A 16,600-nucleotide genomic window follows, 5' to 3' on the forward strand; every position below is an offset into this window, starting at 1 on the left:
GAGCTCCTGAAAGCTCATCCATTTCTCCACCTCCCACAAAGTCATTATGAAAAATAAGTATACCAACATGTCACTACCAGCTGAGTTTCATTTTTAAGCTCTTCCCTTCTGAGTTGCCAACAGCTGCCTGATTCAATTACCTTTTCTTGTCTTAATTCTCCTTGACCTCTCTGCAGCTTTTGATGTCAAAGATAATTATACATTCCTTTTATCTCTGTCCTTCCTTCTCCCTACCTCCTGCCTTTCCTTCCTTCCTTTCCTTTATAAATAGCTGTTTGTATTAGACACTTAAATTTTAGCACCTCTGCTAGGGACTGGGGATAATGTAAAAAAAAAAAAAAAAATCTATGATTTCTATTTCCAAGAGATTTGTGCTGTAGTAAGGAAGGAAAACATTCATAATATACCAATGACACGGATCCATGTAGAATCATAATTGTGATTAGCCCTATGAAGGAGAAATGCTGGGTATGATGTGAAAATGTTACAGGGAAAGTGGCGTCAGTCCAGGAAATCCAGCCTTCTTTCTCTGATGAGGTGACGACTTGGTTGGGATCTCAAGGATTAGCCCATGCTATCTAGGTTGGAAGGAGAAGATCACAGGGAGAAGCCTGTGACGAGGAGGAACAAGGACCTTCTGAAGGAGACAAAGCCAGCGTGGTTGGAAAAGAACAGGCAAATATATCAGAATACACTTTACTGTTATGTATCTCTAAAAGCAGCAAGTAAATTTTTTTTTTAAATAGAGTGGGAATGAAACAAAATTCTGCTGGGTGTGAGGTGGGAGCAAGACCCTGCTGGTCCTTGAAGATTTCATTAAACACCTTTGTCTTCATCTTAAGAACATTGAAGCGTTTTAACAGGGTTGAATTCCTAAGAGACTGATGTAAGTGCAGTTTGAAGGATATATTGAAGGTGGGCCATAGTGGATGGGAGCAGAGACATTGGGGAGGAATAGCCATGGCTCAAATGAGAGATGGTGGTGGGTGGGAGAGTGATGGCAGTGGAGAAGGAGCTGTGGGGATGAAGTGGAGAGATAACTGGAGAGAAAGCTCTACAAGGCTTGGTGATAGGTTGAGTACAAAGGGTCAAGAGAAAAGGAGGTTTCAAGAATGAGAACATCTGTATGGCTATGTTTCTTCTGCCATGGTTTTATAGTGACTAGCTTGATTTAAACCTACCATCCTATAAACTTAGAACACTTACAACCTTTCTGTACCTGTTTCTTCATTTAGAAAATAGGGATGATAATAATGCTTAACTGATGTGGATGATATGATACTGTCCAGCAGTATCTAGTTCCTACAGTATGTGCTTCATAAAGATTATTTTTGAAAAATCCCAATTATTAGTGCTATTGAGAAAAGGAAAGGAGGAGGAGGAAGAAAGTGTTTCTTTTTAAATGTAATAGAGACTTTTGGTTAAAGTTGAGATGGAGTAGTTCCGTTCCTCCTAGATCTACCCTCTAAAAATACCCTGGACGTAGCTCAGGAAGACTCTTAAAGGTAAAAAGAAGATGGACTGTATAGGGAACTTGGGTCTTTAGCAGCAACAGGCTGTGAGTCCTCTGAGCTTTTTTTTTTTTTTTTTTTTTTTTTTTTTTTTGGCCTCTGACATATCCTGGGTGGGACACTGAAGAAACCTGCAACCTGAAAATGCCAGAAAGCACAGGCAACAGAAGCTCCAGGGAAGCCAACTCCCTCTGTCAGGTCTCTGCTTTCTCTACTGGAGCAATGGCCTTAGGGTTCAGTAGGGCTCTGAGCAACTTCTCCTACCCAATAGCATGGAAACTCAGGAAGGCAGTGCAAGGTGAGGCTCCTTGACTTCTGCTTTCTTCCAACTCCACTGTCCATGTGGCCCAGCAGGAAGCTAAACTTCGACCTCCATCTAACACTGGTAAAAGACTGAGTGCTGTTGCCCTAAGATTGGCAATAGGGCCATGACATTCGCTTTCATCACTCTTGTGCAGTGTAGCCCTGGAAGGCTTAAAATGCCTGCAGATTGGAAAGGAAGAAATAAGGCAATTTTATTTATAGACGACAAAACTATGTATGTAGAGAATCCTAAGAAATTCACAAAAAATATTATAAAGATAATAAACAAATTCAGCCAGATCACAAGCTACAAGATCAATGCACAAAAATTATATTTCTCTATATAAGCAACAAATAGATAGAAACCAAAATTAAATGCATTGTATCACATACAAGTTCCAAAATAAAATGATATACCTAGCTATAAGCCTAGCAAACATAAACAGGATCTATATGCTGAAAGTTGCAAAGCATTAATGAAGGAAACCAAGGAATATCTGAGTAAATAGGAAGACATACTGGGTTCATGGATTGGAAGATACAGTAAAGAAAAGATGTCAGTTTTTCCCAAATAGATCTATAAGTTTTGCACAATTCTCTATCAAAATCCCAACAAACTTAATCTAAACTTTATGTAGTAAGTCTTAGGAACTAGAATGACTAAAACAGTTTTGAAGAAGAGAAATAAAGTGGGAAAATCACTGTACCAGATATTTAGACTTTCTAAATAGATAAAGTAATCAAGACAGTGTGGTATGGGCAGAGGAATAAACACATAGATTAATGGAACAGAATAGAGGAGCTAGAAACAGACCAATACAAACATAACTAATTGGTTTTGACAGAGATATAAAGGCCATTCAAATGAGAAAAATAGACTTTTCAACAAATAGAACTGGTGAATGTGGACATGCATATCACCCCCATGGAAAACAAATTTCAACCTAAGCCTTACACCTTACACAAAAATTAAATATAAAAGAACCATCAGCTTAAATACAATATGCAAAACTATAAAACTGTTAAAAAATAGGAGAAATTTTTGGAACCTAGGGGATAGACCAAGGGTTCTTACATATCACACTAAAAGTACTTAACATTAAAGAAAAAAAGGTCCCTTGAAATTTATTAAAACCTTTTGCATTGTGAAAAGATTCTGCTAAGAGGATAAAAATACAAGCTAGAGACATGAGGAAATATTGGCAAACCACGTATCTATAAAAGATATATCTAGAAAATATTAAAATTTCTCAAACTCAACAATATAAAACAGTCAAGTTTATCAATAAGCAAAAAGAGAATAGATATGTACCAACGAGTATATGCAGATGGCAAATGAACATGTGGAAAGAAGTTCAAGATCATTAGATGCTAGCAAAATGCACAGTAAAGTCATGATGTAGTATTATTACATATCTATCAAAATAGCTAAAATAAAAACTAGTGACAACATGAAATTCTGGCAAGGATGAGGAAAAAACAGACCACTTGTACATTGTTGATGGCAATGTAAAGTAGTACAGCCACTTTGGAAATTTGTTTGGCACTTTCTTACAAAACTAAACATGTGCTTAGCAGATGATCCTGCAAGTACACTCTTGGGCATTTATCCCAGAACACTAAAAACATATGTTCACACTGAAACCTGTGCACAGATGTTCACAGCAACTTTATTCATAATAGCAAAATACAGGAAGCAATTCAAATGTCCTTCATTGTGTGAGTGATTGAATAAATTTTAGTACCTTGAACAATGGAATAAGAAGGAACGGACTGTTAACATATAGAACAATTTGTATTGAATTCAAAGACATTATGCTTAGTGAAAAGAGTCAAAAATCTCAAAATTGACTTCCTGTATAATTCCATTTATATAACATTCTCTAAATGATAAACTGTAGGGGTGGAGAACAGATTAGTGTTTGACAGGAGATGATTGCTGAGGGTGAACAGGTATAGAAGAGTGTTAACTGAATGCAAATACAAGGAGAGTGTGACATGGGGGTAGCTGCAACAATTTTGTAAGGTATGTATACATGAGGGATTATCTAGACCTCACACGTGGGACATTTGGAGCCACACATGCAGCACCTGTTTGGTGGGGGTTGGGTCCTAACTAGTTCACTAAGGAAAACAACATGTTGATTGACAATGACCACACATGCTGGTTTGCGTAGGTTATTCTGAATTATGACTATTATCCTAACATCTTTATTAATAGAACACTCTTTCTCTTTAAAATACATCCTGTTTATATGGTGTCACAGTGACAGATGTGGAAAAGTTAGAGTCCTTCTGACATATACCATGGAATAGAAAGGAGAAGGCAAGAAAAAGTAAGTATGTGATAATGCCTGTGCTTAATGAGTGCTCAAATGTTAGCGGGGGCAAGGATACGTATTGGAGAGACAGCTTGCTGCCACAGTCGTTATCCACGTGAGAGTTTGGATCTTCCAGGTATACTAAAACCAGACTCAGGCTGTACAGTTCTAGATTCACATTCTTCACATTCCCAATCTATAGTCTTGTTTCCTAGGGACCATAATTGACCCTAAGCTAATATTTCTTTGGACTTTCAAAGAGATTCTAATTTAATTTTCTTTTTTTAAACTTTATTTTTTTTATTTATTTTTATGTGGTACTGAGGATCGAACTCAGGGCCTCACACATGCTAGGCAAGCACTCTACTACTGAGCCACAACCTAGCCCCTAATTAATTTTCTTCAACTGCCTATGTGTTCACAGTCTTTCTGCAGAAAAAAACATCCTGTTAAGGAAAGACAAAGTTTTCTCAACCACTTTTTTTGCTATCATGTGACAATTAAGTCTTCCCAGAAGTAATTGTGTAGTAGTAGGTAGTAGTAGTAATAGTAGTAGTAGTAGTAGTAGTAGTAGTAGGAGGAGGAGGAGTAATTTAGTGAAGGAGGCTGTAGTGATGGTGGTGGTGGTAATAATATTAATACAATGGTGATAATAAAATAGCTTACCTTTATGGAGCACTTACTAGTAGCAGTGTACTATGAGTGTTTTCCCTATATGAGCTAATTTAATCCTCACAACAATATCAGGTTTATTTATATTTTCCAATGAAGAAATTAAGACACAAAGAGACTAAATAACTTACTGTAGTGCACATAGCTAGTAATTGTCAAATGCACCATCTAACCAAGGCTGGTGGTTCAGAATCTGTGCTTTTAACCTCTGTTCCATGATAACTCTCATGAGTACCTGTCTTATACCTTTTGCAGCATTTCCAACAGCTGGAAAGAAATTTGATATATTTAGAAGGAGATCATGTCTTCTTTGTCCATCTCCATCAAACAGTTTTGAAGGTGCTAGTCATTTTGCAAATTTGGGTGAGATGAAAGATACTGAGATATGGAAGTTTTGTAGTCTTTGTCATTCAGTAATAGGTTTTGTATTCTTGGGAAGAATGTAAGAGATTGCAGTGAGAATTTGGAACAAGCACAGAAGAGAGCCTCCACATTTTTGACATGATGAAATAATTTCCACATGTCCTGGTTTAGTTTCAGCCACATTCAGATTACTTCCAACAACTGCTCAGCAAGGTGGTGATTCACCTGGTATGTAGATTTACAAATCTGAGCTCCCTTATCTACAAATTTTGTGATGTGAAAAGCTTGTTTACCATCCTTTTGTCTCAGTTTATTCAATATGTGTGTGTGTGTGTGTGTGTGTGTGTGTGTGTGTGTATTTTCATTCCAGTGCTTGGAATTCTAGGTTCAATACCACTCATTATATAAAAAACTAATTGGTAAAATGAGGGCTTCAGAAACTATGTCACAATTTCTCTCTGCAAAGTTCATGAGTTCATTAAAACATTAATGTTAAAACTTTCAAATACTACAACATACTGTGATATGACTGCCTCCAACAAGGTAAAGATATTAAATTTCATAAATCTCCAAGATGGGTGAGGTTTGCCCGGTCTCAAGGTGTGTATAGATGGCTCCTTGACAAGAGTGTGGGTTTGAGGGTATCTGAAGCCAGGCAGGGACACACATATTCCAGCTACCCTGGGGGAGAGTATTTCGGGTCAGGGAAGCAGCATGACAAAGCTAGAGAGGTAGGCATGAAATCGTTCTCAGGACAGCCGTGAGGTTGCCTCATCAGAAAGAGGACTAGGGGTCAAGGGAAGGTAGGCAAAGATGCACCAGGCTTTTGAATGTTACCTAAAACTGTGTCTTTCTCCACTCTGCTCTTCTGCCTTGTGTGCCCTTGAGCGACTCTGGCTGAGAAAATCATGACCATTCTTGAAAGACCAGTTGCAATACTACCTTCTAATGATGAGAAGAGAAAAATCTGTCAGGTAGTATTTCAACTGGTTTTTCAAGATGAGGCAGCCTCAGATTATCTCTATTCTTCTTATCTAGCATGACCACATATGCTGGTTTGCCTAGGTTATTCTGAATTATGCCTATTATCCTAGCATCTTTATTAATAGAGCACTCTTTCTCTTTAAAATACATCCTGTTTGTAGGACAAAATATGAAGTCACCTACTTAAAACTCACCACTTCCCTCTTGTGTTCCTGTTTAGTTACATATTGATGTGTGATAGCCCCTATTAACAAGTTCATATGATTTAAGATCTTATCTACTTCTCTTTGTATTCTCAATATAGACCCTAATAATTGCTTATGAAAAGAATTTAAACAAGGAGACTGTAAACTTTGGATTCTAAGCCTATGTCCCTACATTTTTTTGTCCCTTAAAATTTCTGGTTTTTACCTGTACATACTAGGTGCCCAATAGGTCAGTACATTGGATTTGACCTCTACAGGTTTATACTACTTCTGGGGCTTGCTGGAGGTGGCTTTAGACAGGCTGGAAGTGTGTCCTTATAAATCTTCCCTTCCCTTCTCACTGCTTTCTGACCTGTGCACATTTCTCAGTGACAGTTTGGGTTGGTCTTTGAAGCTTAAAGGAAAAATATTTTTTGGAAAATCTTAGGTATCAGATCAAATCAGATGCAGGTGTGTGCTTTACCTCAATTGTGTATCAGTTACTAAAACAGCTCTATTTTGTGAGATTTAATCTTTTTCATTATTAGATTCCATTAGGAAATTTAAAGTAAAAAATTAATGAAAATGGATATTTCAACTGATTAGTATATTGATTTAACAGTTCACTTATCAAAACTATGCTCAATTTTAAGTTTTGTTTGATTAGTGGTATTTCTCTGATGTTTCTAGCTGAAATTTTTATTCCTGTTTTATAGCCTTTTATAAACTTGATGACATTACCAGAGTTTTCTTCTTCATATTTGTAAAAAGTCACACTGATATATATTAAAGGGTGTTAACTTTCCCATCTTGTTTATAGAAATCAGTTGGATAGCTCTATAAACGTTTTGTTTACAAGAGGAAAGGATAGTCAGCCATGATATCTTGGTCTGACTTGAACTGCTTTAGTCCATTTGTAGTTGGATTCATTTCCCTCCATTATGGATTAAGGATGCTGCAGCTATTTGACTCTATATAACAATATCACCACATATCGGGAAACCACGCTGAGGTTAGATTATGCACCCTACGGAGAATTAGAATTGATGAGTCCTGAGAGTAAATCCCTTTCCTACTCAGCACCATTTGTGTTCACCAACATCCCCTGTGAGAAGCATTACTCCTTTTAAGAGACCTGTTGGTAAATGTCCTTTGGTACATACAGTATATTGGCTGGGCCTTCTTCCTCTTCAGTTTGACCCTCTTTGTTCTAAAGAAGCCATGCAATTTATCATGGAAAATTGGAGGAAGATGTCCCAACTGTGGCACTGTTGATATTTGGACTGGTTACTTCTTTGTTGTGTGGGTTCTCTTGTTCTTCGTAAGATGCTCATCGGCATCTCCAGTCTCTAGCTACTAGATTCCAGTAGCACTTCCTCAATAAGGTAGCCCAAAATCTTGTCAGATGTTATCAACTGTTTCCAGAGGAGCTGTGCAAAATCGCCACCTGCTGAGAACCCCTGCCTTGGAGCATCTGTGGAAACCTTTGCAGAAGGTGAAAGAAGCTGTGGCCTTAGATTACTGCTTCCCAATTGTGTGACTTCATGTGACTGCTCTGACACTGTTTTTCTTTATCCTCAAATTGGGGATAATAGCATCCATCTTTCAGAGTCACTGAGACTTCAAACACATCAGGTGTGGAAACTAACAGGTGCATAGTAAGGTTCCCCACTCATGGGAGTCACTGTCATTCTTAGTGGTGAGTTCCAGCTAGATTCTGATACCAGAAATTCCAACCTAAGAAAAAGTGTCTCTTTCTCTTCTACCCACTGACAGAGCACGATGAATGTGGAAGTGGACAGCACAACTGTGACGAGAATGCCATCTGCACCAACACGGTCCAGGGACACAGCTGTACCTGCAAACCAGGCTACGTGGGCAACGGGACCATCTGCAAAGGTAGGCTTTCCATCTTAAGGCGAGCCGTGTGCCTCCCTGCCTGATCTTGGTGTTCCTGCAGCGGATCTTCTTTTCCACTTTGGTGGCTGAACACTGCCAGGGTTCCTGCTCCTGGTCCATCAGCTAGCAAAGGGCAATGCAGGAAAGAACAAGAAAAATACCTCAGGCTTGCTTTTGGGTTGTGGGTGTAGGTGAGGGACACGATTCCACAACTTGATGACTCCGTTTAGCTTTGCTTTTTAGAATCTGTGCTTGTGAGAGAATCTCTGATTGCTGATACAGGCTTTTCTTTGTTGTGAGCTGCTACGAGGGCAAGTGGACGTAGTTCAGGAGGCATCTGCTTGAATAGGAAACTTAGCATTTAATTTTGTTTTTAACTGAAAGTTTAGCAGTTCAGAGGCCAGTGCTCTGGCTTTCCTCTGTATTTAAATAAAATTAAAATTCCTCCTCCTGTCTTATGAGGCACTCAGGATCTTGTCCCTGGCTCCTCTTAGCTACCATCTGTCTTTGTCCTCACCCTCATTCTCTCTGCATCAGCACATTAATTCCCCAATATTCTGTGAATATTGCTGTCCCCTCTCAGCATTGAAGTTCACCTCCTTCATGTCTCTACCACATTTACCCATCACAGAAATATTTTTTGACTACCATATCCACCACAGTATACTTAGTTTCTTAGCCCAAACCTTGCTTGATTTTTTTTCATCATAAACAGCCTGAAACAATGTTATCCGTTTGCATCTCTATATTATCTGCCACCCCACCAGGATGTATGTACATAAGCTCCATGAGAGTGAACACTTGATCTTGTTCCCCCACATAATCCCCACACCTAGAATGTGACTGGGAACACTGTTGGTGCTCATTAAGTGTGTGTTAAGTGACCAAAACATCATTTGAAAAAGAAGAACACAAATAGAAAACCAGGAGATGCCAGATGAGGTAGGTATTATTCCTCATCCTCATTTTAGAGGTAATAAAATTCAGACACCAAGAAGTTAAGTAATTATGTCAAACACAATGGCACATTATTAGTATTCCTCTGAAGAGATGTCATTTTGGTAATTCGAAGGAAATTCTTTACAATGACTAAATCATCCTATTCATGCATTGGATTGGAGGAGAATTTTAAAAGATTATAGTCTGTGTTGGTGACTGTGTGGTAAAAACAATAGCTTCATGCATGATTGAGAGAGTAATTGATGAAACTTTTTGGGCAACAGTTTGACAAAGTAGGCATTTTTTTTTATTCCGTCAACTTTACCTCTTGAATGTATTGTAGAAAAGTATAAACTCACAGGAGGAGGAAATTAACATACAGTGATGTTATTGCAGCATTGTTTCATTCACTGAAAATCAGAAACAACCAGAATATCCATCATTAATGGAATGTTTATATTTACTTTGGCATGTTCACTGATGAAATAGGATGTGTGGTTTCAAACTCTAAGCACATGTATTATGTACACACAGGTGTACACAGACACACACACACACACACACACACACACACACACAGATAGCACACCCAAATTCATATACATGCAGACCGAATGATTCCCAATATATATTTTTGAGAAAAAAAGTAAGGAAAAATAAATAAAATAAAACAGTATAATACATTCAGTATCATTGCATATTTATAAGTATCTGTACACATATTTATATAAGTATGTAGACTAGAAACAGGCAAACTATTCACCTTATTACTAATAGGTATGTGAAAAAAGCATTCAATTATTGTTATGAATTCTATATTATTTGCATCTCTACCAATGGGGATTTATACATGAAATATTCGTGTGCTTTTTAAAAAGTTCCATGAGGCAAGTAAACAAGTGCTAAGTTTTTTAAAGAAGAATATTGAAGATATTTCTAAAGCAAAACTAAACCACAAAAACATGAATACAGTCCCACAGATGAACAAATCCACTGTGGATACCTGAATACCAAAGATGTAAATCAAAGGAGCAACATGGGCATTTGATTTTAATGCTTTTTCCCCCCTCAGAATTATGTTACCTCATAAAATAATATTAATTGCCCTTGTTCAGTGGGTTTATTTTGCCATGTCCTCTCTTGCCATTGTGATAAGTGGTAGCTTCACCTTGTGGAATTTGAAAGTTCAGCTCTGTAAAATATGAGCTCAAATAATGTTCCTGGAGTCAACAGACTCTGAGAGGAAACATATTTTCCCTTGAAAGTTATGAATTAAGGACAATAATTTTCTTATAGCAATTCTCATGGCCAATCATGCTGGCCTTGATAAGAAGGAGAATTCTGTTTTATAAATATTGCCTGGGGAAGCAGTGTGGTGGGGGTCAAAGGAATGGATAAAGAGCTTGGAAATCTGGGGTTTAGACATGCTTTCATTACTGGTGAGTTGTGGCTTTCATGTTTTTACATATTAAAATTGGTTTAATATCACTTTGCATATCCAATAATGTTATTCAAGAAATTACTGAGAGAATGTAAACTGATGTGTTTTAAATTATTGAAAGTTATACAAAGTAAAAATGATATTCACTTTGCCACCTACACTATAACTGAAACATTTGCAGTAGGTATTGGGCAAGGATAGCCTGATAGCTTGAACTAATTCTTTTTATTAAGAGTTTTTAAAAATTTTCTTTATTTATTTTAGTTAGGTATATATGACAGCATATTGCATTATGATTCATTGTACATAATTGTAGCACAACTTTTTGATTTTCTGGTTGTACATGATGTAGCGTCACACTATATGTGCAGTCATATATGTACCTAGGATAATGATATCCATCTCATTCTACCATCCTTCCTGCCCCCCTCCCCTCTCCCCGCCTGTCCCTCCCCTTTGCCCAAAATTCCTCCGTTTTTCCCATCCCAACCACCACATCCACTTATCAGAGAGAACATTCAGCCTTTGGGTTTGGGGGATTGCTTACTTTGCTTCACATGATATTCTCTAACTCCATCCATTTACCTGCAAATGCCATAATTTTATTCTCTTTTAATGCTGAGTAATATTCCATGGTGTATATATACCACAGTTTTTTTTTTTTATCCATTCATCTATTGAAGGGCATCTAGGTTGCTTCCACAATTTAGCTATTATGAATTGAGCTGCTATACCAGACCTTAAACTACACTACAAAGCTATAGTAACAAAATAGCATGGCACTGGCACCAAAATAGACATGTAGACCATTGGTACAGAATAGAAGACAGAGACAAACCCACATAAATACAGTTAACTCATACTAGACAGAAGCACCAAAAACATACATTGGAGAAAATATAGCCTCTTCAGAAAATAGTCCTAGAACAACTGGAAATCCATATGCAGCAAAATGAAAATAAACCCCTCTCTCATGCACAAAACTCAACTCAAAGTGAATCAAGGACCTAGGAATTAGTCCATAGATGCTTTGCCTCATAGAGGAAAAAGTAGGCCCAAATCATTATCATGTCGGATTAGGCCCCAACTTCCTTAACAAGACTCCTAAAGCACAAGAAATAAAATCAAGTATTAATAAATGGGATGAACTCAAACTAAAAAAGCTTTCTCTCAGCAAAAGAAAGAATCAATGAGGTGAAGAAAGAGCCTATGTTTTGGGAGCAAATTTTTACCACACACATGTCAGATAGAGCACTAATCTCCAGGTTATATAAAGAATTCAAAAAACTCCAAAAACACAAGCAACCCAATCAATAAATAGGCTAAGAAGTTGAACAGACACTTCTCAGAAGAAGATATACATCTGATCAACAAATATCTGAAAAAAATGTTCAACATCTCTCATAATTAGAGAAATGCGAATCAAAATTATTCTAAGATTTCATCTCACTCCAAGCAGAATGGCAGTTATCAAGAATATAGACAACAATAACTGTTGGTGAGGATGTGTGGGGGAAAAGCACACTCCTACATTGATGGTGGGACTGAAATTGGTACAACTACTCTGGAGAGCAGCATGGAGATTCCTTAGAAAAACTTGGAATGGAACCGCCATTTGACCCAGCTACCCTCTCCTCAGTCTATACTCAAAGGATTTAAAGTCATCATACTATAGTAATGCAGCCACATAAATGTTTATAGCAGCTCAATTCACATTAGCTAATTCTCTTTTTAAAATGTTAAATGCACAAAAACCTTTTTAGACATGATACTCATAGACTTTAGTCAATCTAGGTGGGAATGTACACTGTGAACACCTATGTTAACAAGCATAACACGTGGCAGCAGTTTCCCAAACAATACTAATTGGGGTGAGTGATCTCAGATTGTCTTTCCTGGTGGCTGATGCCCATATAAAGGAGTTTTCACTTTATAGGGATGGAAAGTACCATGATGCTTTAATGTTGCTACTAAGTACACATACAATACCTTGCTGGTTGCGTTCCAATTAGTTCCCACCATAACCCTGGGAGGGTGATAGCATTATCCTCTCTCAAAGGAAAATCTTGAAAAAGACGGACTGAACCCAGCAAGTAGGAATGATTTTAGCTTCTCTCATCTTTCCTTTCCTCCTCTTTTCCTTCTCTTTTCCCTTTCCACCTCCTTTCCTTTTTTCTTCTTCCTCTTCTTCTCTGCTTGTTGCTCATTTCTGTGCCTCCCTCCCACCTTGCCTCCCTCCCACCCTGCCTCCCTGCCTACCTCCTAACTAGATAATGAAAATTAAAAAAAGAAAAACAGTGAAAAGAGGGTGCAATGATGTATTACTTTTTAAAATAATATTTTGCTCTCATGTTTGACAGTTTAAAGTACTTCTGAAACTATGCAATATGATTGCTAAATATTGTGGCATTTGGGGTGAAATAGACAAATTGCTTGCAAATGGTTTCAAATAAGATTAGCATAACCTGACTTGAGGGTTAAGGTTATCTCCTGAGTAGTGTTTATCTGCTTTCCCAGTCCTGCATTAATGCTGAAATGGAAATCAGGCTTTAAAGAGGCAGTTGTCAATATGTATCTGATAAACTAAGTCTTCTCTCTTATCTGTCATTAAGTCTAGATAAGGCATGGTGATCCTTGGAAGCATTCTTGTCTTAATGACTGGTAATATTGACATTTATTTTGTAAACACACAGTGAGTGTAAATTCTGTGTCTGTAACAGAGTTCCAGACACCAAACAAGCAAAAGGCAAGTAAGACAAGGGCCCTGGAGATTTCAAGATTTGGTACTGGAGAAAGATTTGAGCAAATGCTTCCAGCCAAATAAAAGAATTTATAAAATGGAATTATCTCATGTGAAAAAGGTTTACAAAGAATTGCTCAAAATATAAAGCCATATGAAAAACATATGTATTAGTTAGCATTCCTTTGGTGGCAAATGATAAAAATCTGCTGGCATGACTAGCTATGCAATTTGAGAGCCCAGAGAAAAATGAAAGTGTGAAGTCCTTGTTCAAAAAGTAGAAAAAAACTTGATATTTAAAGGTCCTATAATATAAAGCTTTTACTTTATTTTTTTAGTCTCTCTTGATCTATCATGGTGGCTGGTACTTGCTATTTAATGCTGCTCCCTTGGGCTGCAGATACTCTTGGAGTTAATGCCAAACTTTATAGGACCATCAGCCTCCCCTTACAACTTGGCACATTCACACTGCTGGGTTTCCCAACCCCCGATAGATGCATTGTGGCCTGACCTGAAGCAGGGAAGTTGAGTCAGGTATTTTCCCTTTTTGATAACCTTTCACCATAATTCACAGCAGATGGGAGACCTGCAAGAGCATTGTGTTCTCTGCACCAGTTCCCTGGCTCACCTGTGTAATACACCAGGGCATTGCATACAGTATCGGGGATGCAGTCATCATGCTCTGCCTGTAAATATTGGAGCATGCATGCTCAATCCCATCCCTTCCAGGGTGTGAACACATGACCCTAATAAGGCATCTGGGTAGGGATGGCGAGGCAGGGAGACATGGGGAGGTAAAACTGAATGTGAGCTGAAATTAGACTCCCAGTGCATGTTCTGATGTCCCACTTACAAAAAAAAATTCAAATGTGAAACTAGTAAGAACTTTGATATGGTGACCATAAAGCATTAAACCCCATGTGTGAGGCCCTTCTGAATGAGGGGTCCAGTGTAACTGCCCTAGTTGGATCCTTGTGAAGTTAGTTGTGCTCTTTACTAAAATTAGTAAAAATAACAAAAAAAATATAATTATGCTTTGCTAGTGTGCCTCAGAACCTAAGGGCAAGCAAAGGTGGCTGAGATTTAGGAAGTAATTTGTCCAGGAGCTAGAGTGCTAATAGTACTCTCTATTGTCTCCTTTCTGCTTCTCCAACAGGTCAGCTCCATACTTCTTTCTCATTGCAGACTAGACTTCTGTTTGTTTTCCATGTATTTGAGGTCAGATGCTGTGTGTTGTAGTCTCAGAAACTTGGTCCTAGCAGGATGCCTAAAGTGATCAGGCTGCTGGGGACTGATTCACAGTAAAAACTCTTGTGGATGACAGGTCTTTTATGGAAAATACCAAGTTATCAGTTTATCATGAGAATTGTTGCAGTTTGAGGAGAGTCTAAAAATGGTACCCTTGTTTCCCCCACTTGTGTTCAGAACCAAATGAGAGGGAGATATACAAACCAAGCATGTGGAGACTGAAACATCAACATGAGCAACCTTTACACTCAGAAAAAGGAGTAATTATACCCCATTTGATTCAAATGTATGATATGTCAAGATCACTGTGCTGTCATGTGTAACTAATAATAAAAAAAGAAAACTTATGAAATCATACCGGAGAACTTGGCTTAGTATATGCCAATAACAATATTCATGTTATTGAACTTCCCAAGTAGACAAGCTTCTGCAGTCCTCACAGGTGGACCAGAAACTTTTGCAGCACCTCACTGCGGGGCTTCCTCTTATACCCGAGGGCAGGAAGAACAGCCCAGGATGGGTGTTCCTTGTGGGCTTATTGCTCCCTTGTTCATAAATGAAGAAAAAGTGGGTAACACACATCTGACTCGTGCACTTCCTCTGTCTTACTCATCAATGGTCAGGGAAGGATGAGAGTGAGTCACTGGGCCAAGGTACATCAGTTAAATGGAGTGGAAGTACCTTCTCCTCTACCCAACCAACCCCCACCTTCCTCCACTGACTGTTCTACTAAAGAGTAGTAAAATATTTGTGTCTGAAGTCTCACTTCCATTCTGAAATAAAAAAAATATTTGGAGAGCCTTTTTAAAAAAATGTTAATTATATAAGTGGGAAATCAGAGTCAGAGGGTTGTCTTGGGATTTTATTGGCTCATCCCTTCAGTATCCTGAAGCAACCATCTCTACCACAAGCATAGTCATTCTGGAGAATATTATAAAGCTAGTATAAGGTAGTGGTAGTTCAAGCTAGTGCTTGAAATTCTCCAACATTTCAGGAGGTAATGTGTGTTGTCACACTCCTTAGTGTCCTTCTGTTGTCTACAGAAGTAAATTAATCTTCTCTTGTCCAGCGTTTATTTTCAGACCACATAGGACAACTCTTTAATGACTTTATAGTTTACGGCAACATAGTGTTCTTTCTCCTTTCCTTTCAAGTCCTAGAAGTCAACTCTGATGTCTCAGGCTGGGCGATCACCCCTTCTCTGTGTTCATAAGAAACACTAATACAGCTCCAACCCTCCAAACACTACTACAGCTCCAACCCTCCCAGGCTACAACTGTTCTCTGTTTCTTGCCGTATATCTCTCTAACCTACATTTAACAAAGAGATGAGCTTATTATTGTGCTCCAAAGTTTCCTGATGAGAAAACCCATGAAGATACCTTCCTAATAGAATATGCACTTCAGTATTTAGAAGCTTTCACAACAAAGCAGAAGTCTGCGTGGGACATAGGAGTACACAGGTCACCCAGACTTTATGTCCATTCTGAAAAAACAATTGCTCCCAAAGGAAGTTGTGCAAACCAGCTTCAATGTTGAATCTCCATAGCTAATGGATGACTGGCTTTCAAAGAAAATAATCACAATAAAATTCAGTTCACTGTAAAATTTCAGGAACATAAGTGAGTCTTTCTTCTGAGGCACTTCAGAACCTCTCAGTTCTCTGAGATGATTTATTATTATGAGCACATTTGCATTGAGTACATGTGCAGAAGACTTGTTTCCTAGAAATTTCTGTTTGATGGGATGCTGGATAAACTGTATGAAAGGAAAACAGAGAAAACCAGAAACAGAAGGTCAGTGAAGGTTTGTTATAGGCAGAAATATTAATGTGGTAGCTCATTAGAGATGTAAATGAAATCTTGAATTAACATAGAAATACTAAGTAAAATAGATATTTCACATGTGCGAAGATGTTTTCAGAGGCTCACAGACAATGTGAAAGGAAGGAAGAGTGAGAGAAAATGGAAAGGTAAGCTGTTAAAGTAAGATATC

At 38.0% G+C, this 16,600-nt stretch overlaps 1 protein-coding gene across 2 annotated transcripts in view; it reads left to right on the top strand.

The window, feature by feature from the left end:
* Positions 1–16,600, top strand: part of Nell1 (neural EGFL like 1) — a 787,071-nt gene that overhangs the window by 470,068 nt on the left and 300,403 nt on the right. For both annotated transcript variants that reach the window (XM_076844271.2, XM_076844272.2), the window contains exon 14: positions 8,116–8,238. In XM_076844271.2, the coding sequence (XP_076700386.1) occupies positions 8,116–8,238 (123 nt within the window). The remainder of the gene's footprint in view (positions 1–8,115; positions 8,239–16,600) is intronic.

Source organism: Callospermophilus lateralis, chromosome 2 (genome assembly GCF_048772815.1).
Source record: "Callospermophilus lateralis isolate mCalLat2 chromosome 2, mCalLat2.hap1, whole genome shotgun sequence".
In the NCBI taxonomy this organism is placed as follows: Eukaryota; Metazoa; Chordata; class Mammalia; order Rodentia; family Sciuridae; genus Callospermophilus; species Callospermophilus lateralis.